This window comes from Saccopteryx leptura, chromosome 9 (genome assembly GCF_036850995.1).
Source record: "Saccopteryx leptura isolate mSacLep1 chromosome 9, mSacLep1_pri_phased_curated, whole genome shotgun sequence".
In the NCBI taxonomy this organism is placed as follows: Eukaryota; Metazoa; Chordata; class Mammalia; order Chiroptera; family Emballonuridae; genus Saccopteryx; species Saccopteryx leptura.
This window is the reverse complement of record NC_089511.1, coordinates 9633399-9658042: the sequence shown is the minus strand read 5'-3', so window position 1 is coordinate 9658042 and position 24644 is coordinate 9633399. Positions and strand designations below refer to the sequence as shown.

At 45.9% G+C, this 24644-nt stretch overlaps 1 protein-coding gene across 1 annotated transcript in view; it reads right to left on the bottom strand.

The window, feature by feature from the left end:
- NUP93 (nucleoporin 93) overlaps window positions 1-20045 on the bottom strand; it is an 89725-nt gene extending 69680 nt beyond the window's left edge. Inside the window, exons 1-3 of the mRNA XM_066349242.1 lie at window positions 19934-20045; window positions 6317-6509; window positions 581-698 (exon numbers count right to left, since the gene is read on the bottom strand). Coding sequence (XP_066205339.1) covers window positions 581-698; window positions 6317-6495 — 297 coding nt within the window. The 5' untranslated portion in view covers window positions 6496-6509; window positions 19934-20045. The remainder of the gene's footprint in view (window positions 1-580; window positions 699-6316; window positions 6510-19933) is intronic.
- Window positions 20046-24644: the final 4599 nt, after the last annotated feature.

The following is a 24644-nucleotide window of genomic DNA, read 5'->3' as shown; positions in this document are numbered from 1 at the left end:
GCACTAGCCCAGGCACCGACCTGGTCCCCACCTGCACGAGTCCAGGCACCGACCTTGGCAGCCTCACCTGCACTAGTCCAGGCACCGACCTGGTCCCCACCTGCACTAGCCCAGGCACCGACCTGGCAGCCTCACCTGCATGAGTCCAGGCACCTGCCTGGTCCCCACCTGCACTAGCCCAGGCACCGACCTGGTCCCCACCTGCACGAGTCCAGGCACCTGCCTGGTCCCCACCTGCACTAGCCCAGGCACCGACCTGACAGCCTCACCTGCACTAGCCCAGGCACCGACCTGGCAGCCTCACCTGCACGAGTCCAGGCACCTGCCTGGTCCCCACCTGCACTAGCCCAGGCACCGACCTGACAGCCTCACCTGCACGAGTCCAGGCACCGACCTGGCGGCCTCACCTGCACGAGTCCAGGCACCGACCTGACAGCCTCACCTGCACTAGCCCAGGCACCGACCTGGCAGCCTCACCTGCACTAGCCCAGGCACCGACCTGGCAGCCTCACCTGCACGAGTCCAGGCACCGACCTGGTCCCCACCTGCACTAGCCCAGGCACCGACCTGGCGGCCTCACCTGGATGTCTGTGTCCTTCACGGGCTCCAGAGGCTCGAAGGTGGTGGCCGCGCTGAGGCTCTCCAGGCGCTGGGAGATGTGGGAGATGTCAAGTCCCCGAGACCCCAGGAGAACTGACCTGCATGAGGACACAGGGCAGGGAGGGAAAAGGACGGTTAAGACACCTACTAAGCTGCACAACATACTGGAGCATTTTGTACCCAAAACTTCCCATACGCTGCCGAGACACTTCCAGTTTTGTTGGCCTAGATGCTTTTATAACTTTCCACAAAGACCTGTCCCCTGAAATAACAGACACAACACTGCATTTGGTAGCAAGAGAGAGGGTTCTGATTGTGGCTGAATTTGAATAAGAAGCTTGTCAGTACAGCATGAGAACATATCAATAAAATAACAGGCCTGACTGCTCCAAACACGTTCCAGTGAAGAAGACCATGAGTCAGACGATATTCTCACCCCCACTTTACAGATGGGAGAACCAAGGTGCAAAGATGTTAACCGACTAATCCAAAGTCACAGAGCCAGGAGAGGGCAGAGCCAGTCCAGTCCAGAGCCCCAACTCTTTGCACCATCCTACATTTACAGCTCCTGTAAAGACAGATACCAGTGACCCACAAAGTTTCGGAGCTTCAGGAATGACCTAGTCCGAAGTTCCTTCATTAGCTGAGGAAACAGAGCCCGGGGCGATCAGTGACTGACAAAGGGCAGTCAAGGCACAACCTGAGACCAGCTCTCCACGGCTTCCTCCAGAAGCCCACCGCGCGCTCCACGCACGTGTCCTGCTCCCTCTCTGCTGCCCAGGCCAGTGACTCAGGAGGCTGTCACCTGACTAACACGTGTTCTTGAAGGGAGATGGGAATAACACAGTTAGCTTTATTTCTACTTATCTGGGGCAATGTAACAATGGAAGAGAGAAAAAAAAAATCAGATTCTCAGTGATATCTAGAACACTCTCCAGGAGAAACTTAAGGGAATTGGACTGTTTAGATGGTTGCTTTTGGATTATGATTTAGTACCCAAAAATCCCACCGACAAAAACCGTGTGCACCCTGAGTAACTTAGAAGAAGCTAGACCCCTCGGCAGCATGAATAACCCTAACACCTATGTGCAACACCTGAAACTGCCGATGCTGAACAGACTGACTGGGAAGAGGTAGGACTACTCGTGTTTATTTCTACCCTATTAAGAACTGCAGAAATAGATGGTGTGCACCCAGCAGGCTCCCCACTGCAGATCTCTGTCTCCTCCATGGAGAAGGTCAACGGTAACACCACCCCTGGGGCTTCCACTCCAGGCTGTTATGTCAGACAATCTTGCCTCTCTTTCCCAACGATCCTTAATAGCTAACTTTCTCTACAGTGGCTCCCTGCCCTGGGTGCTCATTAGAATCACCTAGGCAACTTTCCTCCCAAGGATTCTGATTCCTGTTGAGCAAAGCCCTCCTTCCTTTTTTTATAACAGCTTTACTGAGATATAATTCACATACCATACAATTCACCCGTTTAAAGTGTACAATTCAGTGGGTTTTAGTATATTCACAGAGTTGTACCACCATCACAATTTTAGAACATTTTCATCACCCCCAAAATAACCCCCTTACCCATCAGCAGTCACTCATGTCCCCCAATCCACCCACTCCCTAGGCAACCGCTAATCTACTTTCTATCTGTATAAATTTGCCTTTTCTGAACATCGCACATAAATGGAACTATACAATATGTACTCTTTGGAGTCAGAATTCTTTCTTTTTCTTTTTTTTTTTTTTTTTTAACAGAAACAGAGGGTCAGAGAGAGGAACAGACAGACAGACATGAAGGGAGAGAGATGAGAAGCATCAAGTCTTCATTGTGGCCTTAGTTGTTCATTGATTGCTTTCTCATACGTGCCTTGACTAGGGAGCTACAGCAGAGCAAGTGACCCCTTGCTCAAGCCAGCGACCTTGGGCTTCAAGCCAGAGACCTTTGAGCTCAAGCCAGCAACCCCACGCTCAAGATGGTGAGCCCATGCTCAAGCCAGTAGCCTCAAAGTTTTGAACCTGGATCCTCTGCATCCCAGTCTGACGTTCTATCCACTACACCACCGCCTGGTCAGGCCAGGCTTCTTTCTCTTAGCACAATGTTTTCAAGTTTCATCCACATTGAATCACGTCTCAGTATTCATTCTTTTTCATTGCCAAATAGTATTCCATTGTGTGGATAGGCCACACTTTCTTTTTCAGTTCATCAGTTAATGGACATTTGGGTTGTTTCCACTTTTTAGCTATTATGAATAATGCTATTAACATTCATGCTCCGGTTTTTGTGTAGACAGTTGTCTTCATTTCTCTTGGCATTTAAAAATCAGCTATTAGACTTGTTAGAAGAGAAATTCATCTAGGTGGGCGGTGCCTGCCAGAACTGCACAGTGCTTGTGCAGAGCCCTGATGGGGAAGCAGGCGGGGGTTGATAAAGGAGGCAGGGAGTCTAGCATAGGACCAGAAACTTTCAGCTTCTAAGAGTAGAAAAACCTAAAGGCTTTCTGCCCTCAACATGACCCAATTTCCAGAAACCAGGCAGCTTCTTCTGAGCAAAAAGCCATGGAGGGGGGTCAAACACTCCAGTCCCAGGAGAAAAGAACAAAATTGTTCTTGGTGTACACGGTGAGCAAGACCAAAGACACGAGGTCTGTGTTCAAGCTCCACCTGTCACTTACTGCCTGAAAATCTGAGACACATCACCTTTCCAAGCTTCATTTCTCCATTAAATGTGAACAGAAATCCCAGCCTCTCCCACCGCCCCGGGCTTGTGAAGACCGAGCCGTCAGGAGAATGCCAATGACAACCCTTTGAACACGGAGAGGGGCCCTCGGAATGAATGTGAGGGAGTCTTCCCGACCGAGCTGGATCTGAATTCTGGCTGGGCCCCTCGCTGTCTGACGTTGCTCAGTTATAAAAGGGAGATAATAACACTTATTTCACAGGGTTATTTTAAGAAAAAATTATGTAAGGCATGTAAAGTGCTTGGCACAGTACCTTACAAATACTAAGTGCTTTAAAAGGCAGCTTAGTAGTATTACTATAAAGTTATAGTTGGCTGTGTAACTTCGGGCAAATAAATATTTGTGTATGCTTTGCACGAACATGGAGAAAAGTGCAAAAGAATAAGCAAATTAGTAACACTGGTTACCTTGCAGTATAAAATGAGGGTGAAAGAGGGATTGCTAGCTTTTTCTCTTGTACATTTCTAGGTTGTCTGGAGTTTGAATGGAAAAGTCCAGGGAAGCATCTCAGCTAGGGGCGGGGGCATCCAACTGATGACAGGGGCTCACAGAAGGTGTCACAGCTACTGATGATACTTTGTGTCTCAACAGTGCAAGGCGCACATAGGTATTCACTCGTTTCATTATTTACACCAAGAGTCAGCAAACTCGTTCTTAAAAGGCCGACAGGAAGTGTGTCGGGCTTTGCAGGCCACAGTCGCTGTCATAACGACTCAACCCGCCGTGACAGCACAAAAGCAGCAGAAACCATAGACAAGTGTGGCCGCTGGCTCGGCTCGTGGTCATACCGCCAGCCCGATGAACACCTGTACGTGTGTTACACGTACTCTTCTTTACGTGTGAAGAAATCTAACAATTTAAAAATATTAAACACACAGAAGCAAAAGAGCTATCAAATCTGTTCCCTAAGTAAAAAAACCCAACAAAGTGTATTGAAACAAATGAATTCAGATCGAACTAATTTTAAGCCTATAATCTAATTTTAATCAAAATCTTAAAGAATTTTCTTTCATAATGTATTTCATGTAAGAAAAAATTTCCTCCTCAGTTCTCTCCTCTACGCTCACCCTGTACTAAAATATTCACAGCACACTATGCCTCTGCCGATCAAGATGGAAAATTCCAGTCAAGGGCCCCTTGGTTTCTTTTTAAGCACTTGCCCCACCCTATATCCATTCTTTCAATATTCCAACTTCCTCCTCCCTAAAATAATGCACTTAAGGTACAAGAGATGAGGAAGAGTGGAAATTTACAAGAAAGAGAGCATGACTGATAACTGTTACAAGAAAACATTTTCCCTTTTTGCTCTTAATAGGCTGTACCGCTGATGCAATTAAATTATAACTACAGCAACTCAGCTGGCACCACGGTCCTCTGGCTCCGGCAGCATCCTCGCACACTCAGACCCAGAGCTGCACGCTCCGACCGGGGCTGCACGCTCAGACCCAGAGCTGCACGCTCAGACCGGGGCTGCAGGCAACGGGAGCAGCTCAGGGGCCTGCACGGAGGGCCACTGGCAGAGAAGTCTAAGGGCTGGCTGGGGTGCTGGGGACCATGCAGGGAGCAGCTCAGGGGCCTGCACGGAGGGCCACTGGCAGAGAAGTCTAAGGGCTGGCTGGGGTGCTGGGGACCATGCAGGGAGCAGCTGGCTGCATGCAGCTGCAGGGCCGGATCGTTAAACCCCGCTGGGGCTCCTCTGACTCACCTTCATCAATACCAACAGAACCAAAACTAACGAGTACCATTTTTAAAATAAACCTCTGGGAAGGCTTACAGAAGAATTTCTACAACACACTGACTCAGAAGAGCAGCCAAAACATTCAGCTCTCAAGATTAGCTGGAAAAAGAATGTAGCCCTATACTATACTCACTCCTGGGACATCGATTACACGCCCGAACCAAGTACCCGTGTGAGCTTAGGTCTCGCTCAGTTCCATTCAGAGGCTGACAGTTTCCCACATCTCCACACAGTCTCAGTGACCTTCCAGACCCACCAGATCACAATGACAGCACCCTCCGCCTTCGCATGTGCTCTGGAGTGGCCTCTCTGGCTTTGTGTGATCTGAGAATTCCTTGCCCTCTCCATGTCTCAGCTGCTCAACTGTAAAAAGGGGACAACAGTCCTAATATTTGGTGTGAGCATCAAGTAAAATCTTAAGAGTACCCAAGCTTCTAACACACAATAAGCAATCAGCAAATCACACTTCTTATGGAAAGCAGCAAATTTTTTCTGCCTCCCCAAATTATAAGCTCCCCAAGGACCATGTGTAATCAGTGGCCGGAGCCCTGAGACGGGCCAGGCCTGCGCAGTAGGGACCCCAAGCACATGCGTGTGGACTCCCAGCCCAGTCCTGTTGGGTAGCGGAGCAGCCACTGGCGGGCCTCCCGGCCAGCAGCACGTGTCTGCAGCTGCGCTCTCTGGTGCTCACCCCTTCCTGTGCTACAATCCACTAGCAGGGAGGGCACTGCCACAGCCTGCAGAGCACCTGCAGGGGCACCGACAGGAAGCACACAGAATGACTCCTCACCTGGGTGGCTTTCGCCACCGACTGTGCATTAATTTCTTCCAAACGCTCTTAAAAACTTTGCTCATCACTGAATGCTCTCTGGCACTGAAAGTAACACTTATCTGTGTGACCCACACTGATGGATACGCTCACGGGAGTCCGTGTGACCTGACAGTCAGTGAACCCAAGCAGGAACTACTGTGACTGGCTTCTGCATGACCAAACTCTTCGCCCCGTCCATCCTGATCACCTTTGCTTGTGACATGGGCTCACAGCTTGGTCTGACAAACAGGCTGGACAACCCGGGCAGAGAGACAAAGCGAGGCTGCTGACTTGTGTACAGAACCCGGGTTCCCAAGAACCTGGCTTCTGTGTGTGTCATTTACAAACTGCATCTAAATTCAAGACCGGAAAGAAGCAACAGATCCTGCCCGGCCGCCCCGCCCACCGCTGCCTCCCACCAGGACTCACGCCTTGACATCCGCAGTCTCCTGGGACGTGCGCGTTAGGGTTCGGGAACGCAGGCGCTCGCCCGCCTGCTGGATCTCCTGCAGGTTCCGTTCCACATGGGGAAGCTCCGAGATGCCCTCGGTCTCAGCAGCCAGCTGTTCTGCTTGCTGCAGGAGTTCACCAAAGCCCTCGGTATCCATTGGGGGTGCAGATCCTAGAGGGGGAGGAGGGAAGGAGACCTCAGTCAAGGGAAAGACAGGCTTCAAACACTATCTGGATCTGTTACAAGCTTAATGAAACACTAGGACTTTTGTAAACAGAAGGAGACAGCTCATCAACAGGCGGGTTTGTTCCTGAACACAGCCCAAGAACAGGCCTGACATGAAATGAGTCAGACTGTAAAGAGACAGATCCCCTCTGTGCAACTGACAGGCCCAAGACTGATTTCTGCCACCAGAACAAATGCAAAGACATGAAGTAACAAACCAGGATGCCTGCCTCCTTCCACGGACTCAGAGATGACAAGGAAATGGAAGCCACCCTCCTCCACCTATTTCTCCACCTGTCTTAGTGACACGCCACCCCCTGCAGAGTGTTGGACAGTTTATAAGGCCTTCTCTCCAATGATTCTCAGCCCTCTCTGAGGCTCCTGAGCAGACAGGAGAAGCAACTCCAGTCCAGAGCTCAGCTCCTTGCCCAGAATACTCTCTGCTACAAAGTGGCTGAAGCAAGACCAGAAGAAGACAGGTCTGACTCATCCTGTTGTTCTCACCTGCCTGCTCTGCCACTAACACAAAAAAGAGTCTCTTCGAACTCATGTCCAAGTCTCAACTCATGTGTTCTTTAGCTTGTAAGATTACTGAGAGCAGAGATTCATGTCTGCTTGTCATGACATTCAGATATTAGACTTGTTCATAGACCTACTGCTTTTAGAAATACAATTGCTACTAATAAGTCTAGTAATATCAACAGCAACTGGCTGCTAGACCATGAATATTGACAAGACCAACCCTTTCTGCACCAATTGACCAGGAAAAGCCCTATGAACAGTGTGGATATTTAATGGATATTATATATTTATGAATCTATATACATTGTGTAAAGCTCTTGACCAAGACAATGTTAACTCCTACACTATTTAAATCAATAGAAGATGAACAGTATCACCAAATTAGAAAAAAACTTGCATTGCTAAAAAGTTAACAAAATTTATTTAAAAAATAACAAAATTCCTTAAATGGTAGCTCTTATTGATTATACTTTTCTAATTTGTTTTAAAACATGGTTTCTATCCCACTTTTGAAATCCCACTGGTCTAGAATTATAGTTACATTAATGCAACACATAATTATACCTCAGCTATGAAGCACCGGGTAATGTTAAAAGGGCATGGTTACCACCATAAATCTACAGCAGGAGAACAGGAACATTTCTAAGTGAGCGTTAAAGAACATTAACTTTCAAGGCAAGGGCACAAGGTTAGAACAGCTAGAGTAAACATGAAAATACTTTGGTATTCTTTATGAAGGGCTAACCGATTTCAATCTTTAGACAAAAAGTCATATACTTAATAACTCTTTACCTAAACTTTCTAGATAATAGCCGTCTTCTCTTTTTTTGACCCAGGAGAATCAGGCTTTAACTGGAAATCTCTACCTTGGGAAAGAAGGGATGGCAGAAAAAGGAAGGTATTCTTAGGAAGAGAAAAGGAAGAGTATTTTTAAACAAAGGCTCCTGCCTGATGGAGAAGTGTTTTTCCTCAGACTCCTACAAGGTCAGTGACATTCTACTAACTACCAGAGGTGTGATTGTTCACCAGAAACAGGAAAGAAAAGTAATATGCTGCCTCTTTCCCATATTTTTTTCCCTCTTCAGATAAAAATAATTTGTCTGACAGAGCCAAGGCACAAGAAATACTCTTCTTCTTTCATAGGGAAATGCTAGAATTCCCTGCATAAAAAACTAAATGAAATAAAACTTCTATGTTAAAAAAAAAAAAGAAAAAAGAAGGTAAAAGAATAACATTTCACTCCCTGGCTGGTTGGCTCAGCAGCAGAGTATCAGCCTGTCCTGGAGTTGATTCCTGGTCAGGCACACAGAAGCAACCATTTGCTTCTCGGCACCCCCCCCCCCATCTCTCTCTCACTCTCTCTCTTCCCCTCCTGCAGCCATGGCTGGAATGGTTCGAGCAAAGTTGGCCCCTGGTGCTGAGGATGGCTCCATGGCCTCGCCTCAGGTGCTAAAATAGCTTGGTTGCTGAGCAACGCAGCAACAGCCTCAGATGGGCCAAGCATCACCCCATAGAGGCTTGCAGGGGCAGGGGGATCCCGGTCAGGATGAATGTGGTGATCTGTCTCTCTGCCTTCCCGTTTCTCACTTAAGGAAAAAAAAAAAAAGAATAACATTTTTCATCCATGTAAGATAAATTCAGACAAGGGAATGACCTACCCACACAGAGATGCAGAGTGACAGATTTGAGTATAAACAATCTTAAAGGCAAATAAAAGTCATGATTTACTTTAATACAGTCCAATAAATAAGACCTTAAAAATTATTTAAAGAATTTTGACCATGGTAAAAATAAAGTCTCAATCTCTAAACAACATCCTAAATTTCATATGCCCCAAACTGAGCTCCAATCTTTGTCTACGACACTTGTTCCTTGGCCTTCTCAGTGTGGAGACATCATTACTCAGTTGCTTCGGCCAAAATCCTTGAAGGCCTGCATGACTCACACCCCACATCCAATAGGCGAGGGAAGCCTTGTGACTCTACCTTCAAAATACATCCAGAACCTAGCTCTTCCTACCTCCTTCACCCATCTGAGTCACTCTCACCTCTCCCCCAACCTCCCTGCTCCAGCCCTCACCGCCCAGTCTATTCTCAACCCTGCCACCAGTGATCCTTTTGAAGTCAGATCACAGCCCTCCTCTGCTTAAATCTCCTGTAGAGTGAAGCCCCAAAGAAGCGGCCCCATCTGCACTCACCTCCCAGACTCATCTCCACCCCTGCCCCCTTCAGTTCCTGGGCTCAGACACCCTGGGGCCTCCTTGCTGACCCTTGAAAGGTCAGGCACATTCCCAGCCTAGAGACTTGGTCCTCCGTCCTTCCACTTGGATCGCTCCTCTCCCAGATACACTCGACATAATTCCTTATCTCTCTTTTTCAGCTAAACAGTACCTCGCCTTTGATGACAACCTAGACCAGGGGTCGGGAACCTATGGCTCGCAAGCCAGATGTGGCTCTTTTGATGGCTGCATCTGGCTCGCAGACAAATCTTTAATAAAAATAATAATAACGTTAAAAATATAAAACATTCTCATGTATTACAATCCACTCATTTCCTACCGCTCATGTTCATGGTTGCGGGTGGCTGGAGCCAATCACAGCTGTCTTTCGGGACAACAGCAAATTTTTATTGGATAATGCGTAAGGTACACGGGTCGTTGTATGGCTCTCACAGAATTACATTTTAAAATATGTGGCGTTCATGGCTCTCTCAGCCAAAAAGGTTCCCGACCCGACCTAGAACAAAATACTTAACTGCTACCTGCATCCACCCCTAACATGTCCCCCATCTCTCTTACAACCCGTCACTCCTGTGAAGTGTAAGCAGCACACAGGGATTTGTCTGCTTTGTTCACTGATGCTGCCCTGGCTTCTAGAACAGTGCCTGGCACGTAGTAGGTCATTTGTTCAATGAACAGGAGGACTTTTATTTTTCCATGTGTGGGTCTGTTTCTCCTCTCAAAGGCTTCCTGCATCCCATGCCAAACCAGCACCCACTGGCAAGCAAAGACCAAAGCAAAAACATTCCCTTCTGACTACCAACTGATACTTAACATTTCTGAGGCTCAGAGCATAAGGCAGTGTCAGTATAAACGGCATGATTTCAGCTCACACTTGGTCCAGACTAGTGCTTTCTCTCTATAAACCCAGACAAAAGCGGGGTGATGTTTTAGAAGAAAGAGCCCCATTCTCAGGTGAACAGGATTACAAGTCAAAATAATAAGTATGCATATAGAAAGAAATTTGCTATACAATTTCAGAGTAGAAAATAAACTTGTTCCCTGTCTCTGAGAAGAGATCATGTATATCATACTACATTTGAGAAAGACTGGCTCTACCCTGCATTATATATAAGTTGACCAGTGTAAATTAATTTACAAAAATATAGATTTAGAAACTTTATATTTTTATATAGCCGTCATCCCATTTCATTAAAATGACTTAATTTGTGGTTAATTTAATCAACATAAGGACAATTTTATCTCCTCTGCAAAATATTTATCAAATTAGCCGTAAGCTATAGCGGTTAAGACAACCAAGTATCAATTCTGACCCAGGATACTGCAAACTGATTGTGAAAATAACCTCACTGGCTTTGTCCAACAGGAGCTGAAAGGATGGGAGTGGGAGAGGGACGGAGTCCAGGCTCGTGTAGCGCAAGTCTGGCCAGGACACATGCAGACAGGCCGCCAGCTGCACCCTGGGGAACTATGGAGGAGGGAGCCCAGAAGAAGCCCGAGAACCCACTTAAGAGGGAGGCGGAAGGGCCAGTGCAGCAAGACGGGAGCTGGATGGGAAAAGACCAGCAAGGACGACTTCCACCACTAGGGGTCCTCTCGGTCAGCAGTGGCTGAGCCTGACCGCAACGGGCCGTCGGAAACACTGACAGGAGCTCAGAGAGCATCGCAGGGTACCAGGGCCCTGAGCAACAAACTGCTCTCTGGTGCCACTTGGCAGAAGTCCTACTGAACTTCCACAGACTTCAACCACCGGGGCAACTGAAAGCCGTAAAATGAAGGGCAAACTTACCACTGCCATTAGAAGGCAGGACTGGTTATCCTTGCAGGGAGACGACCGAAGGGAGGCTTCCGAGGGAGGGGGATAATTTTCTGTTTTTCTAATCTGGGTGCTGCTTAACAGTGTGCTTGTTCAATTGGAGAAAATCCAGTGAGCCAGCTAAACTCAAAGAGGAAGGTGATCAGGATGGGGCTGGTCACCAGAAAGATCAAGTGATTGATTGAAGGGCTGGAACGCTGGGAAGGGGAAGAGGGGCTGGCTCTTAGCTCTATGAAAACTCTTGAACAGTGAGACTTGATGAGCTTCTGGGTGATGAATTCTCCCAAATGCTGGATGGGTGGTGCAGGCCAGTTCTGTGGGGACAGAAGCTCCAGTGCTCAGGACCCTCCCAGACCCCACATTACACACCTCTGTATGTGGCAGTCCATCTACGTCCTTTATAATAAACTGGTAAACATAAACAAATGTTTCTCTGAGTTCTGTGTCTTGCTCTAGCAAATTAATCGGACCTCTGATCTACAGCCAGTTGGTCAGAAGCACCAGTAACAAGACCTTGCAACTGGCTTCTTAAGGGGGAGCCACAGTCTTGTGGGACTGAACCTTAACCCTTGGGATCTGACCCTATCTCCAGTAGAGAGTGTCAGAATTGAGTTAAATTGTAGAAAACCCAGCTGGTGTCCAGAGACTGAGTGTGGCTTGATGTGTGGCAAACCCACACATCTGGAGTCAGAATGAGGCGGTGTTGTAGGAGAGCGGTGTGAGTGTAGGAAGAGCACTTTTCCTTACAACTAGACACTTAAATATGCAAGAGGCTGAGCACTTCTAGACCACCTTAAATCAGCATTCCCAAAGAACGACCCCTCCAGGACTTTACAGGTGATCTCTTAGTCTCTTAAGAGTATTCATGCTCTTGAATTAAAATGTCTAAACATCTATTTTCTGGCATTATTAGCTCATTAGCTTCTTTTCTTTAGAGCAGTGGTAGTCAACCTGGTCCCTACCGCCCACTAGTGGGCGTTCCAGCTTTCATGGTGGGCGGTAGCAGAGCAACCAAATGGCACCGCACCATGATTACATACTAATCGACTAACTGTTGACCAGGCAAAATCAGGACAGCGGTCAGACTCTGTTACAGGGCATTTGTATTGGGACTACACCCGACCTCTTTCGTGACCACCTGGCCTGCATCCGCAAGTGGCCAGGTGCCTGACCCCGGGGCCACACCCACCGCCTGATCCTGCAGGCAGTTTATGACCGCTATTGTCACCCAAAAACTAGCAGTTCGTTGTTTTATTACCCCGTAGACAAAGAACTCCATGGTTGGATGCTTCTTTCTATGACAGAAACTGCCAAACAATGGAGACACCAATTAACTCATATTTTCGTCTTGATTCCTGGATTTTAGGGTAATGGGGTGACATTCTAGGAACCCCCCCCACTTGGACTGCCAAAACTAGCCGATGTCTCGCTACTTTGCCCTGATCGCAAAGAAGTGATGCCATTGGCCAACACCCACTACATAAAATTTTATAAAACGCACAACCACGGATACTCAGTCTCGTATCGACAAACTCTCGCTCAAAATAGATACTTGTAATGTCGCAACCACGCAACAGACTTCAAGAGCATTAAATTTTGTTCACATTAAGTAAGTGAAGCTAAATCATTAAGTAATCGAAACTAAAGTCAGTACGTAGTTAGATTTCTGAGAGCAAGCACGTGCTTACAGCTTCAAACAAAATATTGTAAAATATCGTGAGCCCATGTTTCAAAAAAAAAAAAAATACACACGTGGCTATTCGCCAGAGTATCTGAAGATGGGTTTCATAGAATCTGTTGCAAATAAACAACATCCAATGTGTTTATTGTGCCATAAAACATTATCCAATGAGGCAATGCAGCCAAGTCGATTATGAGAACATCTTTCTACAAAGCATCCAAATGACAAGGACAAGCCCATTGAATATTTTCAGGAAATATATAAAAAATTTCAAAATTGTTCAACTATCATTGCATCATTTAAGAAACAACATACAGGCCCTGGCCGGTTGGCTCAGCGGTAGAGCTTCGGCCTGGCATGTGGGGGACCCAGGTTCGATTCCCGGCCAGGGCACACAGGAGAAGCACCCATTTGCTTCTCCACCCCCCCCCCTCCTTCCTCTCTGTCTCTCTCTTCCCCTCCCGCAGCCGAGGCTCCATTGGAGCAAAGATGGCCCGGGCGCTGGGGATGGCTCCTAGGCCTCTGCCCCAGGCGCTAGAGTGGCTCTGGTCCCGGCAGAGCGACGCCCTGGAGGGGCAGAGTATCGCCCCCTGGTGGGCAGAGCGTTGCCCCTGGTGGGCGTGCCGGGTGGATCCCGGTCGGGCGCATGCGGGAGTCTGTCTGACTGTCTCTCCCCGTTTCCAGCTTCAGAAAAATACAAAAAAAAAAAAAAACAACATACAACAAATGAAATTGGATTGCCACTTATCGCATTTCACAAATAATTGCAAAAAGTGGTAAAAGCTATAATATTGAAGAAATTGTAATAATACCCTCTATAAAAGAATTTATCTCAACAGTAATGCATCAGGATATACCTCAAATTTTAAAAACGCTGCCTCTGCCCTGGCCGGTTGGCTCAGTGGTAGAGCGTCAGCCTGGCGTGCAGGAGTCCTGGGTACGATTCCCGGCCAGGGCACACAGGAGAAGCGCCCATCTGCTTCTTCACCCCTCCCCCTCTCCTTCCTCTCTGTCTCTCTCTTTCTCTCCCGCAGCCAAGGCTCCATTGGAGCAAAGTTGGCCCGGGCGCTGAGGATGGCTCCATGGCCTCTGCCTCAGGCGCTAGAATGGCTCTGGTTGCAACAGAGCAATGCCCCAGATGGGCAGAGCATCGCCCCTTGGTGGGCATGCCGGGTGGATCCCAGTAGGGCGCATGCGGGAGTCTGTCTGAATGCCTCCCCGTTTCCAACTTCAGAAAAATACAAAAAAAAAAATAAATAAATAAAAACGCCGCCCCTAAGTGATAGCACAGTAAAGCGACAAACTGATGAAATGGCAGTTAATGTTGAAAACAAACTTATAAGTATTCTCCAAAACTCTTCATTTTCCATGCAATTGGATGAATCTACCATTGCAGATAATAATGCTTTGTTGATGGCATATGTACACTATTTTGATGAAAACAAATATTACGAGAAGAAATGCTATTTGCAATAAATCTCATCACAGATACAAAAGGATTATCTATATTTAATACAGTGAGAACATAATTTATAAAAAATAATATTCCTTTGAATAACATTTTGCATGCGCTACTGATGGAGTACCATCAATGGTAGGTCACTATCGTGGATTTGTTGCTTATTTGAAGCAGGAAGTGCCAAACGTTTTATGTATTCATTGTGTGGTGCACAGACAACATCTTGTAGGAAAACATTTAAGTACAAGTCTCCATTCATCATTAACTATAATAATTCGAGCTGTAAAAAAGATCAAATCCAATGCAAAGAATGATAGAATGTTTCAGCAGCTTTGCCAGGACAATAAAGAAGATTTTATTAAGTTACTTTTGTACACAGAAGTTTGGTGGCTGTCAAAGGGTACATCTTTGGCTAGATTTGTAGCATTATATGATAGTGTTATACAATTTTTTAAAAGTAATAATGAGACCAATCTGTGTCAACAGTTAAAAACAGTAAAGAATGATGCCTTTTACTTGGCAGATATTTTCAAGATTTAACAATGTCAATTTGCAGCTTCAAGGAGCTAATAAAACTCTTATAGGTTGCCAAAGTATTGTGCTATTATTTGTTGACAAACTTGAACTACTTCGTCATAATCTATTGAAGAGAGAATTTCATCAGTTTCTTCAATTATCACCTATAAAGGATGATGTAACTCCAGAGGATATTGACAGATTCAGTAGCCACCTCAACGAACTTAAATTGGACATGGAAAAACGATTTGAAAATATTTTGAAATTGAAGGTATGTGACTGGAGGAAAAATCCTTTTACCACAAATATTGAAGAGATTGATACAACTTGCCAAGAAGAATTGTTAGAAATTAGATATGATAAAGAAAGTAAACATAAATTCGATAGTGGTGGATATGAAAACCTATGGCAAAATAAAAAAGTGCCAGTCTTATATCCAAATATGTGGAAAATGGTATTCAGTTTATTGATACCTTTCCCTACCTCATATCTTGTGGAATCAGGATTTAGTGCTGTTAATCATATTACGACGAAAGAAAGAAACTGCCTGAATATTTCCGAAAGGGCAGACCTTCGTTTGTTACTCACAAAAATTGAACTGGATATTCAATATTTAGTTTCCCAGCATCAGCCTCAGGGATCCCACTAATAATTCAACTAACTAATGTAATTTCTATGTATGCAAAGTATAAATATAAAAAGACTTAACTATAATAAGTTGTTTTATAAAGATTTTTTCTGCCAAAGAGCAAAAATCTGACATAAAGTACTTGGTAAGTAATTATTATTATATGCTTTAACTTGCTCTAACTCTGCTTTATAAATTTTATAAAGCAACGTTACTTCCCTACTTTATAAATCACCATTACTGTGGAACCGGTGGGCGATTAGAAAATTTTACTACTAACAGAGATACAAAAGTGGGTGGTAGGTATAAAAAGGTTGACTACCTCTGCTTTAGAGTATCAGCCACAAGTAGACTATGTCTTCACCTGTCCAAAGCTTTGTGGATTCCCAAACTACTGAGTGCTTTACAGACTGCTAGGTCAGCCCAGAAATGGCTGTTCCTCAGTCTCCTGACTCAAGCCTATGTTACTTCTAGGATATATTCCTCATAATTTGCAACTTTGGGCCTCAGAGCTGGCAGAAAACAAAGAGTACACAAGAGCCTCACAGCCATCCAACACAGACCTGTCTACCAAATTCTTTCCCAGTTTCTAGTCTTTGAGACCGTGTCCCAGGGCGAGCGCCAGCACTTTCTGTAGGGGCCAACAGTGAAAATGCTGGGCTCTGTGGGCCAGTCTCCTGCTGCTGCTCAACTCTGCTTGAAAGTGCAGACTATGTAAACAAATGAGGACGGCTGCACACCAATAAAACTTGAATCATGGCCACTCAAACTTGAATGTCAGATAATATTCATGTGTCATGAAATAGTCCTAGAATTTTTTTCAATAATTTTTAAAGATGTAAAAACTCTTTTTGGCTTATTTGGCCCCCAAACTGTAGTTAGTTGAAAGCATCTGAGCTAGACCTGGTCAGTCAATCCTGGTTTGCTGCTTACTATAGTAGGTGCCCTGGCAAAGCTACCATCATTAGGCCTCTGCAGTGACAACACAGAAGGGTTAAATGAGTGATTCAATAGACCTGCCGTCCCTCCCCTTCTGTCTCTTTTTTTCTTTTTTAGCAAGAGCAAGAAAGAGAGAGAGGGACAGATGGAAGGGAGAGAGAAAAAAAGCACCAACTCGTAGTTGCAGCACTTTAGTCGTTCATTGATTGCTTTTGTATATGTGCCACGATGAGGGGGGAGGCTCCAGCTGAGCCAGTGACCCCTTGCTCAAGCCAGCGACCATGGGGTCATGTCTATGAACCCATGCTCAAGCCAGTGACCCGCGCTCAAGCCGGTGAGCCCACACTTAAGCTGGTGACCTTGGGGTTTTGAACTTGGGTCCTCAGAGTCCCAGATCAATGCTCTATCCACTGCGCCACCTCCTGGCCAGGCACTCCCCATTCTCTTTTGAAGAGTAAATTTGGGAGAAAAAAATCTGTTTTATAAATGATGAAATCCATCCAGTATACGTTCTTTTGACCTACCACACAATGCTAGAAGGAACTAAGTGCTCTTTTCAAGTATGACACAACATATTAAATCGTGAATTTTTCCTTTCTCTTATTACCCACAATCCAAACAGCCCAATTACCCAAGAAATACAAAGGACCAAGAAAGACAGGAGAAGAGAAAGACAAGCTTGCTGATTTCTAAGGGCCTGCCCACCATGAAGATCTACAAATGTGGCCTATGAGTTCAATCTTGAATCTCAATGTGTCCTCAGTAGGAGCAGCTCCATTTTAGTGGTGATGAAAACCAGCTGCATACACAACCTTAGAGGTGACAGTGACCCCATTTTATAACTGACATTCAACAGATCACCAAGTCTGCCTCCAAAAGGTTTTTGGCTCTGGCTTTTCTCTCTCAACTGATGATTCTCAATTAGGGCCAAGTCTGCCCCTCAAGGGTCACTGGCAATGTCTAAGGATTTTGGGGCTGTAACAACTGAGAGAGAAGGGCCTTGTGTTCCAGACATCTAGAGAGTAGAGGTCAGAGGTGCTGCTAAACATTCTACAATGCACAGCACAGCCTCCACAACAAAGCATTATCCAGCCCAAAATAACAATAGTGCTGAGTTTGCAAAACCCTGTGTAAACCAAGGAAGGCTGCTTGTACTAAGGGCTATGATACCAGCATCAAAGACACTAGGAACCCCTTGAAATAAGTGCAGTATTTTTTAATATAAGAAAAACACTAGAGTTTTTATCAGTCTAACAAAAGTCTGAGTCACCTCCAGAACCACCCCCCAATCTTAAAACCACTATATATACAGTATTAAACCATCTGATTTTTATGGTTATATTCATATACCTTATAACAATAGAAAAGATCAAACTACAGCTACATGGGAGAACAGAAATAATTTTTTTTTCTTTTTACAGAGAGAGAGAATGAGTCAGAGAGAGGGATAGACAGGGACAGACAGGAATGGAGAGAGATGAGAAGCATCAATCATTAGTTTTTCATTGCGCATTGCAACACCTTAGTTGTTCATTGATTGCTTTCTCATATGTGCCTTGACCACGGGCCTTTAGCAGACCAAGTAACCCCTTGCTGGAGCCAGAGACCTTGGGTTCAAGCTGGTGGGCTTTTTGCTCAAGCCAGATGAGCCCGCGCTCAAGTTGGCGACCTCAGGGTCTCGAACCTGGGTCTTCTGCATCCAAGTCCACACTCTATCCACTGCGCCACCGCCTGGTCAGGCGAGAAATAAATTTTACAGACAATGGTAAGTTAAAGCAGCCAGATACCCCCCCCCCCAAAAAAAAGACATAACGCATGATTCCATCTATACGGATTTTAAGAACAGAAAAATAGGCCTGACCTGTGGTGGCGCAGTGGATAAAACGTCGACTTGGAAATGCTGAGGTCGCCGGTTCGAAACCCTGGGCTTGCCTGGTCAACATATGGGAGTTGATGCTTCCAGCTCCTCCCCCCTTCTCTCTGTCTCTCCTCTCTCTCTCTCTCTCTCCCTCTCCTCTCTAAAAATGAATAAATTAAAAAAATTAAAAAAAAAAAAACAACAGAAAAATACTTATCTATGGTGCTAGAAATCAGAACACTGGTTGTTCTGGGAGGAGAGGGGATTGACTAGGAGAGAGTACAACAGAACTTTCTGGGTGCTTTGGAGTGAAATGTGTCCCTCAAAATCTCACGTCAGCCCTGGCCGGTTGGCTCAGTGGTAGAGCGTTGGCCTTGCGTGCAGGAGTCCAGGGTTCGATTCCCAGCCAGGGCACACAGGAGAAGCGCCCATCTGCTTCTCTACCCCTCCCCCTCTCCTTCCTCTCTGTCTCTCTCTTCCCCTCCCACAGCCAAGACTCCACTGGAACAAAGTTTGCCCGGGTGCTGAGGATGGCTCTGTGGCCTCTGGCTCAGGCGCTAGAATGGCTCTGATTGAGGCAGAGGGACGCCCCAGATGGGCAGAGCATCGCCCCCTGGTGGGCATGCCTGGTGGATCCCGGTCCAGCGCATGTGGGAGTCTTTTTGACTGCTTCCCCGTTTCTGGCTTCGGAAAAATACAAAAAAAAAATTTTTTTTAAATCTCATATGTTAAAATCCACCAAGGTGATGGTATTTGGGAGTTAATTAGGTTTAGCTGAGGCCATGAAGATGGGGCCCTCGTGATGGGATTAGAAACACCAGAGAGGTTGCTTCCTCTCTCCCTCAACCCCATCCCACACACCTTCACTCAGAAAAAGATATGAACATATACAGTGATGACGGCCATCAACAAGCCAAGGAGAAGGCCCTCACCAGAACCCCACCATGCAGGCACCCTGATCTCGGCCTTCCAGCCTCCAGACCTGTGAGAAACCAAACTTCCGTCATTTAATCCAAACTTTGTTATTTGTCTTATTATGGCAGCCCGAGTTAAGACAACTGGGTCCTGCGATGATCACATGAGTGACTATTTGAGATTCACTGAACTGTAAACTTATGGTTTGTTCACAGATAGTTTGTAAAAAGAAGTAGCAAGAACCATGACATTAGCACAGCAAGTACCTCCCTGGATGGGGAGGAGCATCCCCTGGATGCGGCAGAAGAGACAGGCCAAGGACTAGGAGAGGCTCACAAGGTTGTCATCCTCGCCCCAAAGCCCCCTTCCCTCGGAGGGCAACGCCTCCGACCGGAGCACTCCCGAAGGGCGAGCGGGCGGGCAGGGAGCGGTCAGGAAGGTGGAGGGGTGCGGAGAGGAGACGGATCTGACCAGGAGCTGGGCTCGCGGGGCTGGGGCGGGGGCGTGGCGCCGCGGCCGAGCGCTACGGCGGGGGCAGCGGGGAGTCGGGGGGACAGGGCTCGGTATTCGGAAAGAGGGCTCAGAGATGGCACCCCGGGGCGCAGCCCGACGCTTTAAGGCGGCGGTTCGGCGGACGCTGTGCCGCCGGCGTCAGTCCGGCGTGCCCGCCTGCCACATGGCGAACGGGAAGAGTGAGCAGCAGGGCTCCGAGCCTGGGGGCCCAGCTCTGCCCGCGTTGGGGCCCAGGTTCAAGGACAAGCCTAGGGTCCGCAGGGGGCGATTCGAGACAGCCTCACCTGGCAGTGCAGCCGCCTCCGCCGCTCAGGTCCCGGCTAGAGACCGCGACCGCCGCTTCTCGCGCCGCTCGCCCCCGCCTTCTGATTGGCCCAGGCCGGCGCTCCCAGAAGCGCCCGCGCGCCGCGCCGCCAAACGAACTTTATAGAAACCCGTGGAGAAGGACAAAGACAGGGGCGGGGCCTTGGGCTGAGCCATCCGTCCTGGCACTCCCACGGCCACCGCCCTCGCCCCGCCCACGTGGTTAGAGACGCCGCTGCCAAGAGGAAGAGATTCCACACAATTAATTGCTTAGGCGGATTTTTTGCCCTGAATTGAGCGCCATCCTAGTAGCAGGCACTAATCTAGGCGGTGGGAGCACGGTGGCGACTACGACAGAAAAGATCCCTGCCCTAGAAGAGTTTGCAGGCTAATGGGGGAAGCAAAATATAATAATAGCCGCTAGTTTGTAAGAAATTGGTTAGATTCTAGTTCTTGGGTTGGGTAGTTGGTTCATAAGTATTGATTATAGTATTATTCGTTATTATATATAGTACATATAAATTATATGTGTAAAATAATATTTTAGACAATAAAGAAAAATGCCGCCCTGGCCGGTTGGCTCAGCGGTAGAGCGTCGGCCTAGCGTGCGGAGGACCTGGGTTCGATTCCCGGCCAGGGCACACAGGAGAAGCGCCCATTTGCTTCTCCACCCCTCCGCCGCGCTTTCCTCTCTGTCTCTCTCTTCCCCTCCCGCAGCCAAGGCTCCATTGGAGCAAAGATGGCCCAGGCGCTGGGGATGGCTCTGTGGCCTCTGCCTCAGGCGCTAGAGTGGCTCTGGTCGCAACATGGCGACGCCCAGGATGGGCAGAGCATCGCCCCCTGGTGGGCAGAGGGTCGCCCCTGGTGGGCGTGCCGGGTGGACCCCGGTCGGGCGCATGCGGGAGTCTGTCTGACTGTCTCTCCCTGTTTCCAGCTTCAGAAAAATGAAAAAAAAAAAAAAAAAAAATATTTAAAAAAATAAATAAATAAAAAAGAAAAATGCCCTCAAAGAGAAAAAGAGCAGAACTAAATATAACTATAATTTCAACAATGTTAAAAATACACATGAGAAAAAGAGAGACTAAGAAATATGACGAAGTGGAAACAGGGCCTCTCTTGGTTAGTGGGACCACAGGGAAGCCCTTAAAAGCCAGTGTACTTTTCAAGTTTCTGAAGTGGCATGACTGCATTACTTCCATAATCAGAAAAAGAATCATTAAACTTTTTTAAAAATTTTGTTTGCACAAGATTATAACAAGCATCAGCTTCCCAGTATTTACCCAGGTATATACAGGGGGTCGTCAGGTTACCACACAGTTCCGTTCCTATGACAATGACGTAATCCGAATTTTGGTGTAAGTCGAAACACACCCTAGCCTAAGTCACTTATCTATCCTAACAGTTGTAAAATCCTAATCTAGAACATAAAAACACAACTAAGCCACAGAAAAAAGAAAAGGACATAAGTATACTGTACTGTACACTGTACTGTAGCAACAGAAAAAATGACAAAAATGAGTGTGAAAAAAAGTACGATGCTAATGGTGTGAGCTGAAACCCTCACATCTCAATGTTTTAAAGTTAAAAGGGAGTAAGCATTGTAAACCTGAAACATTGTATGTGAAGACTGTCATAACCCGAGGATCCCCAGTAATCCAAAGAATTTCCTTTGAGGATTCCAAATGTACCCCCAGCCCCACTCCGTGAACTATTCTTTGCTTATCCCAATGCCACAGAGACAGGAGTTTCTTTCTCTTGATAACAAGGTCTGTATCAGTGATTTGGAAACCTGTTTCTGTCCATTAATTAACTATACATTTGAGGACACTTTTCTTGAATATCACTTTTAACTGAGCTCAGAGCCTTCCAAGCACCTTTGTCTGAGGACTGTTGTGCAATGTGCTCCAGGTTCCCTGCAAGACCTGCACTTTCCCCTCAGCTGGGGAATTGCACGCTCTTTTTATATACACAAGATCTGGGGGGGGCGGCAACAGGGAATCCTTCACTTCCTCCATTTAATCCTGTTGGTTTCCAAACATTCTTTAACAATGCACCTTTTCTTCAAAGAAAATCTTTGGTGGAACACTTATATACAATATAATACATATTTTGCATGTCCTATGTACAGATGTACAGACCAAGTATGTGTCTTTTTCTTTTTTACAGAGAGAGAGAGAATCGGAGAGAGGGATAGGGACAGACAGACAGGAAGGGAGAGAGATGAGAAGCATCAATTCTTTGTTGTGGCACTTTAGTTGTTCACTGATTGCTTTCTCATATGTGCCTTGACCAGGGAGGTGGGGGGTTACAGTGGACCAAGTAACCCCTTGCTCGAGCCAGTGACCTTGGGCCCAAGCTGGTGAGCTTTGCTCAAAGCAGATGAACCCATGCTGAAGCTGGCAACCTCAGGGTCTCAAACCGGGGTCCTACACATCCCAGTCCGATGTTCTATCCACTGTGCCACTGCCTGGTCAGGCTATAGATCTTTTTCTGATTGAATTGTCATACTTTCAGATATTCTTTGTCTTCAAATAAAATCATTAAGCACATGGGACATGCATCCAATACATGGAACTGTTACCAGACAGCAGGTCTCCAGCGGACAAATGCTGTTCAGCACTCTGATTCTGCTTTGGGGGTCAGTCCCAGCCCCCACTCTCAGTCTCTGTGTTTCGATTGGTGGCATGTGACTCGGGCTTACCTGATCAGTACCCTGGTTACTGTGGCTGGTTCAGGGGTCTATGTCTCAACAGAATCAGGAAAATTCACTCACAAAGTGTTCTGCTCAGACACTTGTTCTCTTTACCACTGCAATTGGAGCTGTGAAGGCGTTTAGTAGGCGTTCTCACTCTCTGAAATTAACCTGTTAAAACTTCATTTCATTGTTTATTAGCCATGAGGGAAAAACAGCCTGGGAAGGAAGCCATTACAAAAGAGAGCAATGCAGTGATGGAGAGAGAGGCTGACATCTGGTGACCGTGTGTGAGCTTCTGGATCAAGCTAATGCTAACCCTATCCCTGGGATGTTCTGTTGCATGAGAGAGAAAAAATTCCATTTGCTCACTTTCAGATTTTCTGACGCTTGCAATCAGAATACTCCTGAAGAATGCAGATAATTACTTGAACTCTTGTAGCAGCTCATCTAACATGCTTGTTCTAAGGCCAATAGGACAGGATTCAGGAAGCTTTTCCCAATCAAACGTGCTTGTCCCTCACAGGAAGTATAAGGTGGTGCTTTCAACAATGTTAAGAAGAATGTTTCCAACATCATATTATATTCTGTTCTATACATTTTAAAAATAGCATTAACAGCTGCGCTATGAAGAATGAAACTGAGAAAGTCTTGATTTTATGTTCATTATATTTTGTTTCAAAATGACATATAATTTGGCAGAGACTACAAAATTATATAACAGGTTTTTGTTTCTATATTAAGTCTGATTGAGACCCTAGACAATTTTTATGATTATAAAGGTAAGATGGTGATGAATATTCTCATCATTGCTCTTGTCTTCTGGTGGCTTTGTGAAGAAAGGGCCTCTACCTGGCTTCCTTTCTTTCATTTAGTCACTTGGAAAATAATTCTAGGGCACCTGCCATGTGCCAAGCATCGGGGATTTCGAGAGGAATGAGATTGACAAGGTCCCTGCACCATGCTGTTCACAGTCAGATAGGGGAAATAGATAATAAACAAACAAGCAAAAAAACCCCAAATTTTGGAAAAGTTAATGTTAGGGAATATAAGTCTAAAAAATGGAAATTGTAGCTGAGGGTAGTGGGTGCTACTTTAGCTGGGGTAGTCATGGAGGGCCTCTCTGAGGAGGTGGCATTTGAGCAGAGAGCTGAATCCCTGAAGGAGCAGCTAGGGAAAGACACAAAGGATCAGCAGGTGGCACAGCCTCTAGGACAGTCAGGATTTCACAACACACCCTCTACTTCTACCAAAATAAACCAATTTCACCCAAAACAAAATACTCCAAGTCCAGATGGCTTCACTGGTGAATTCTTTCAATTATTTAAGGAATAAAAAAACACTAATTTTACATAAACTCTTCCAGTGAATAGGGGGGGAAAAATGAGAACACTTTCCAATTTATTCAACAAGGCTCTTAGAACCTTGATTAAAAACCTGGCAGAACCTTACCAGAAAAGAAATAGAATGACATTCCTAGGAAACATGAAGGCAAAAATCCTAAAGAAGGTATCAGCAAACCAAGTCCAGTACTACAGAAAAAGGATAATACATCATGATCAAATGAGGAATTTTTTTTTTGCCATGAATGCAAGGTTAATTAGAAAATAATGTAATTATCTACACTAATGACAAAACGATTCCATTTACAATAGCATTGGAAGGAATAAAATATTCAGAAATTAATTTAACCAAAGAGGTAACTTACTTGCTTAATGAAAACTATAGAATGTTGCTGAGAGAGATTAAAGAAGACATAAATAAATGGAAACACATCCCATATTCATGGGTTGGAAGACTTAATATTGCTAAAATGTCAATACCCAAAGCAATCTACAGACTCAATGCAATCTTTACCTAAACCCCCGAAGACATTTTTTTTTTTTTGCAGAAATAGAAAAACCCATCCTAAAATTCAGTTGGTATTTCAAGGGACCCTGAATAGCCAAAACACTCTTGAAAAAGAACAAAGCTGAAGGAATCACACTTTCTGATTTCAA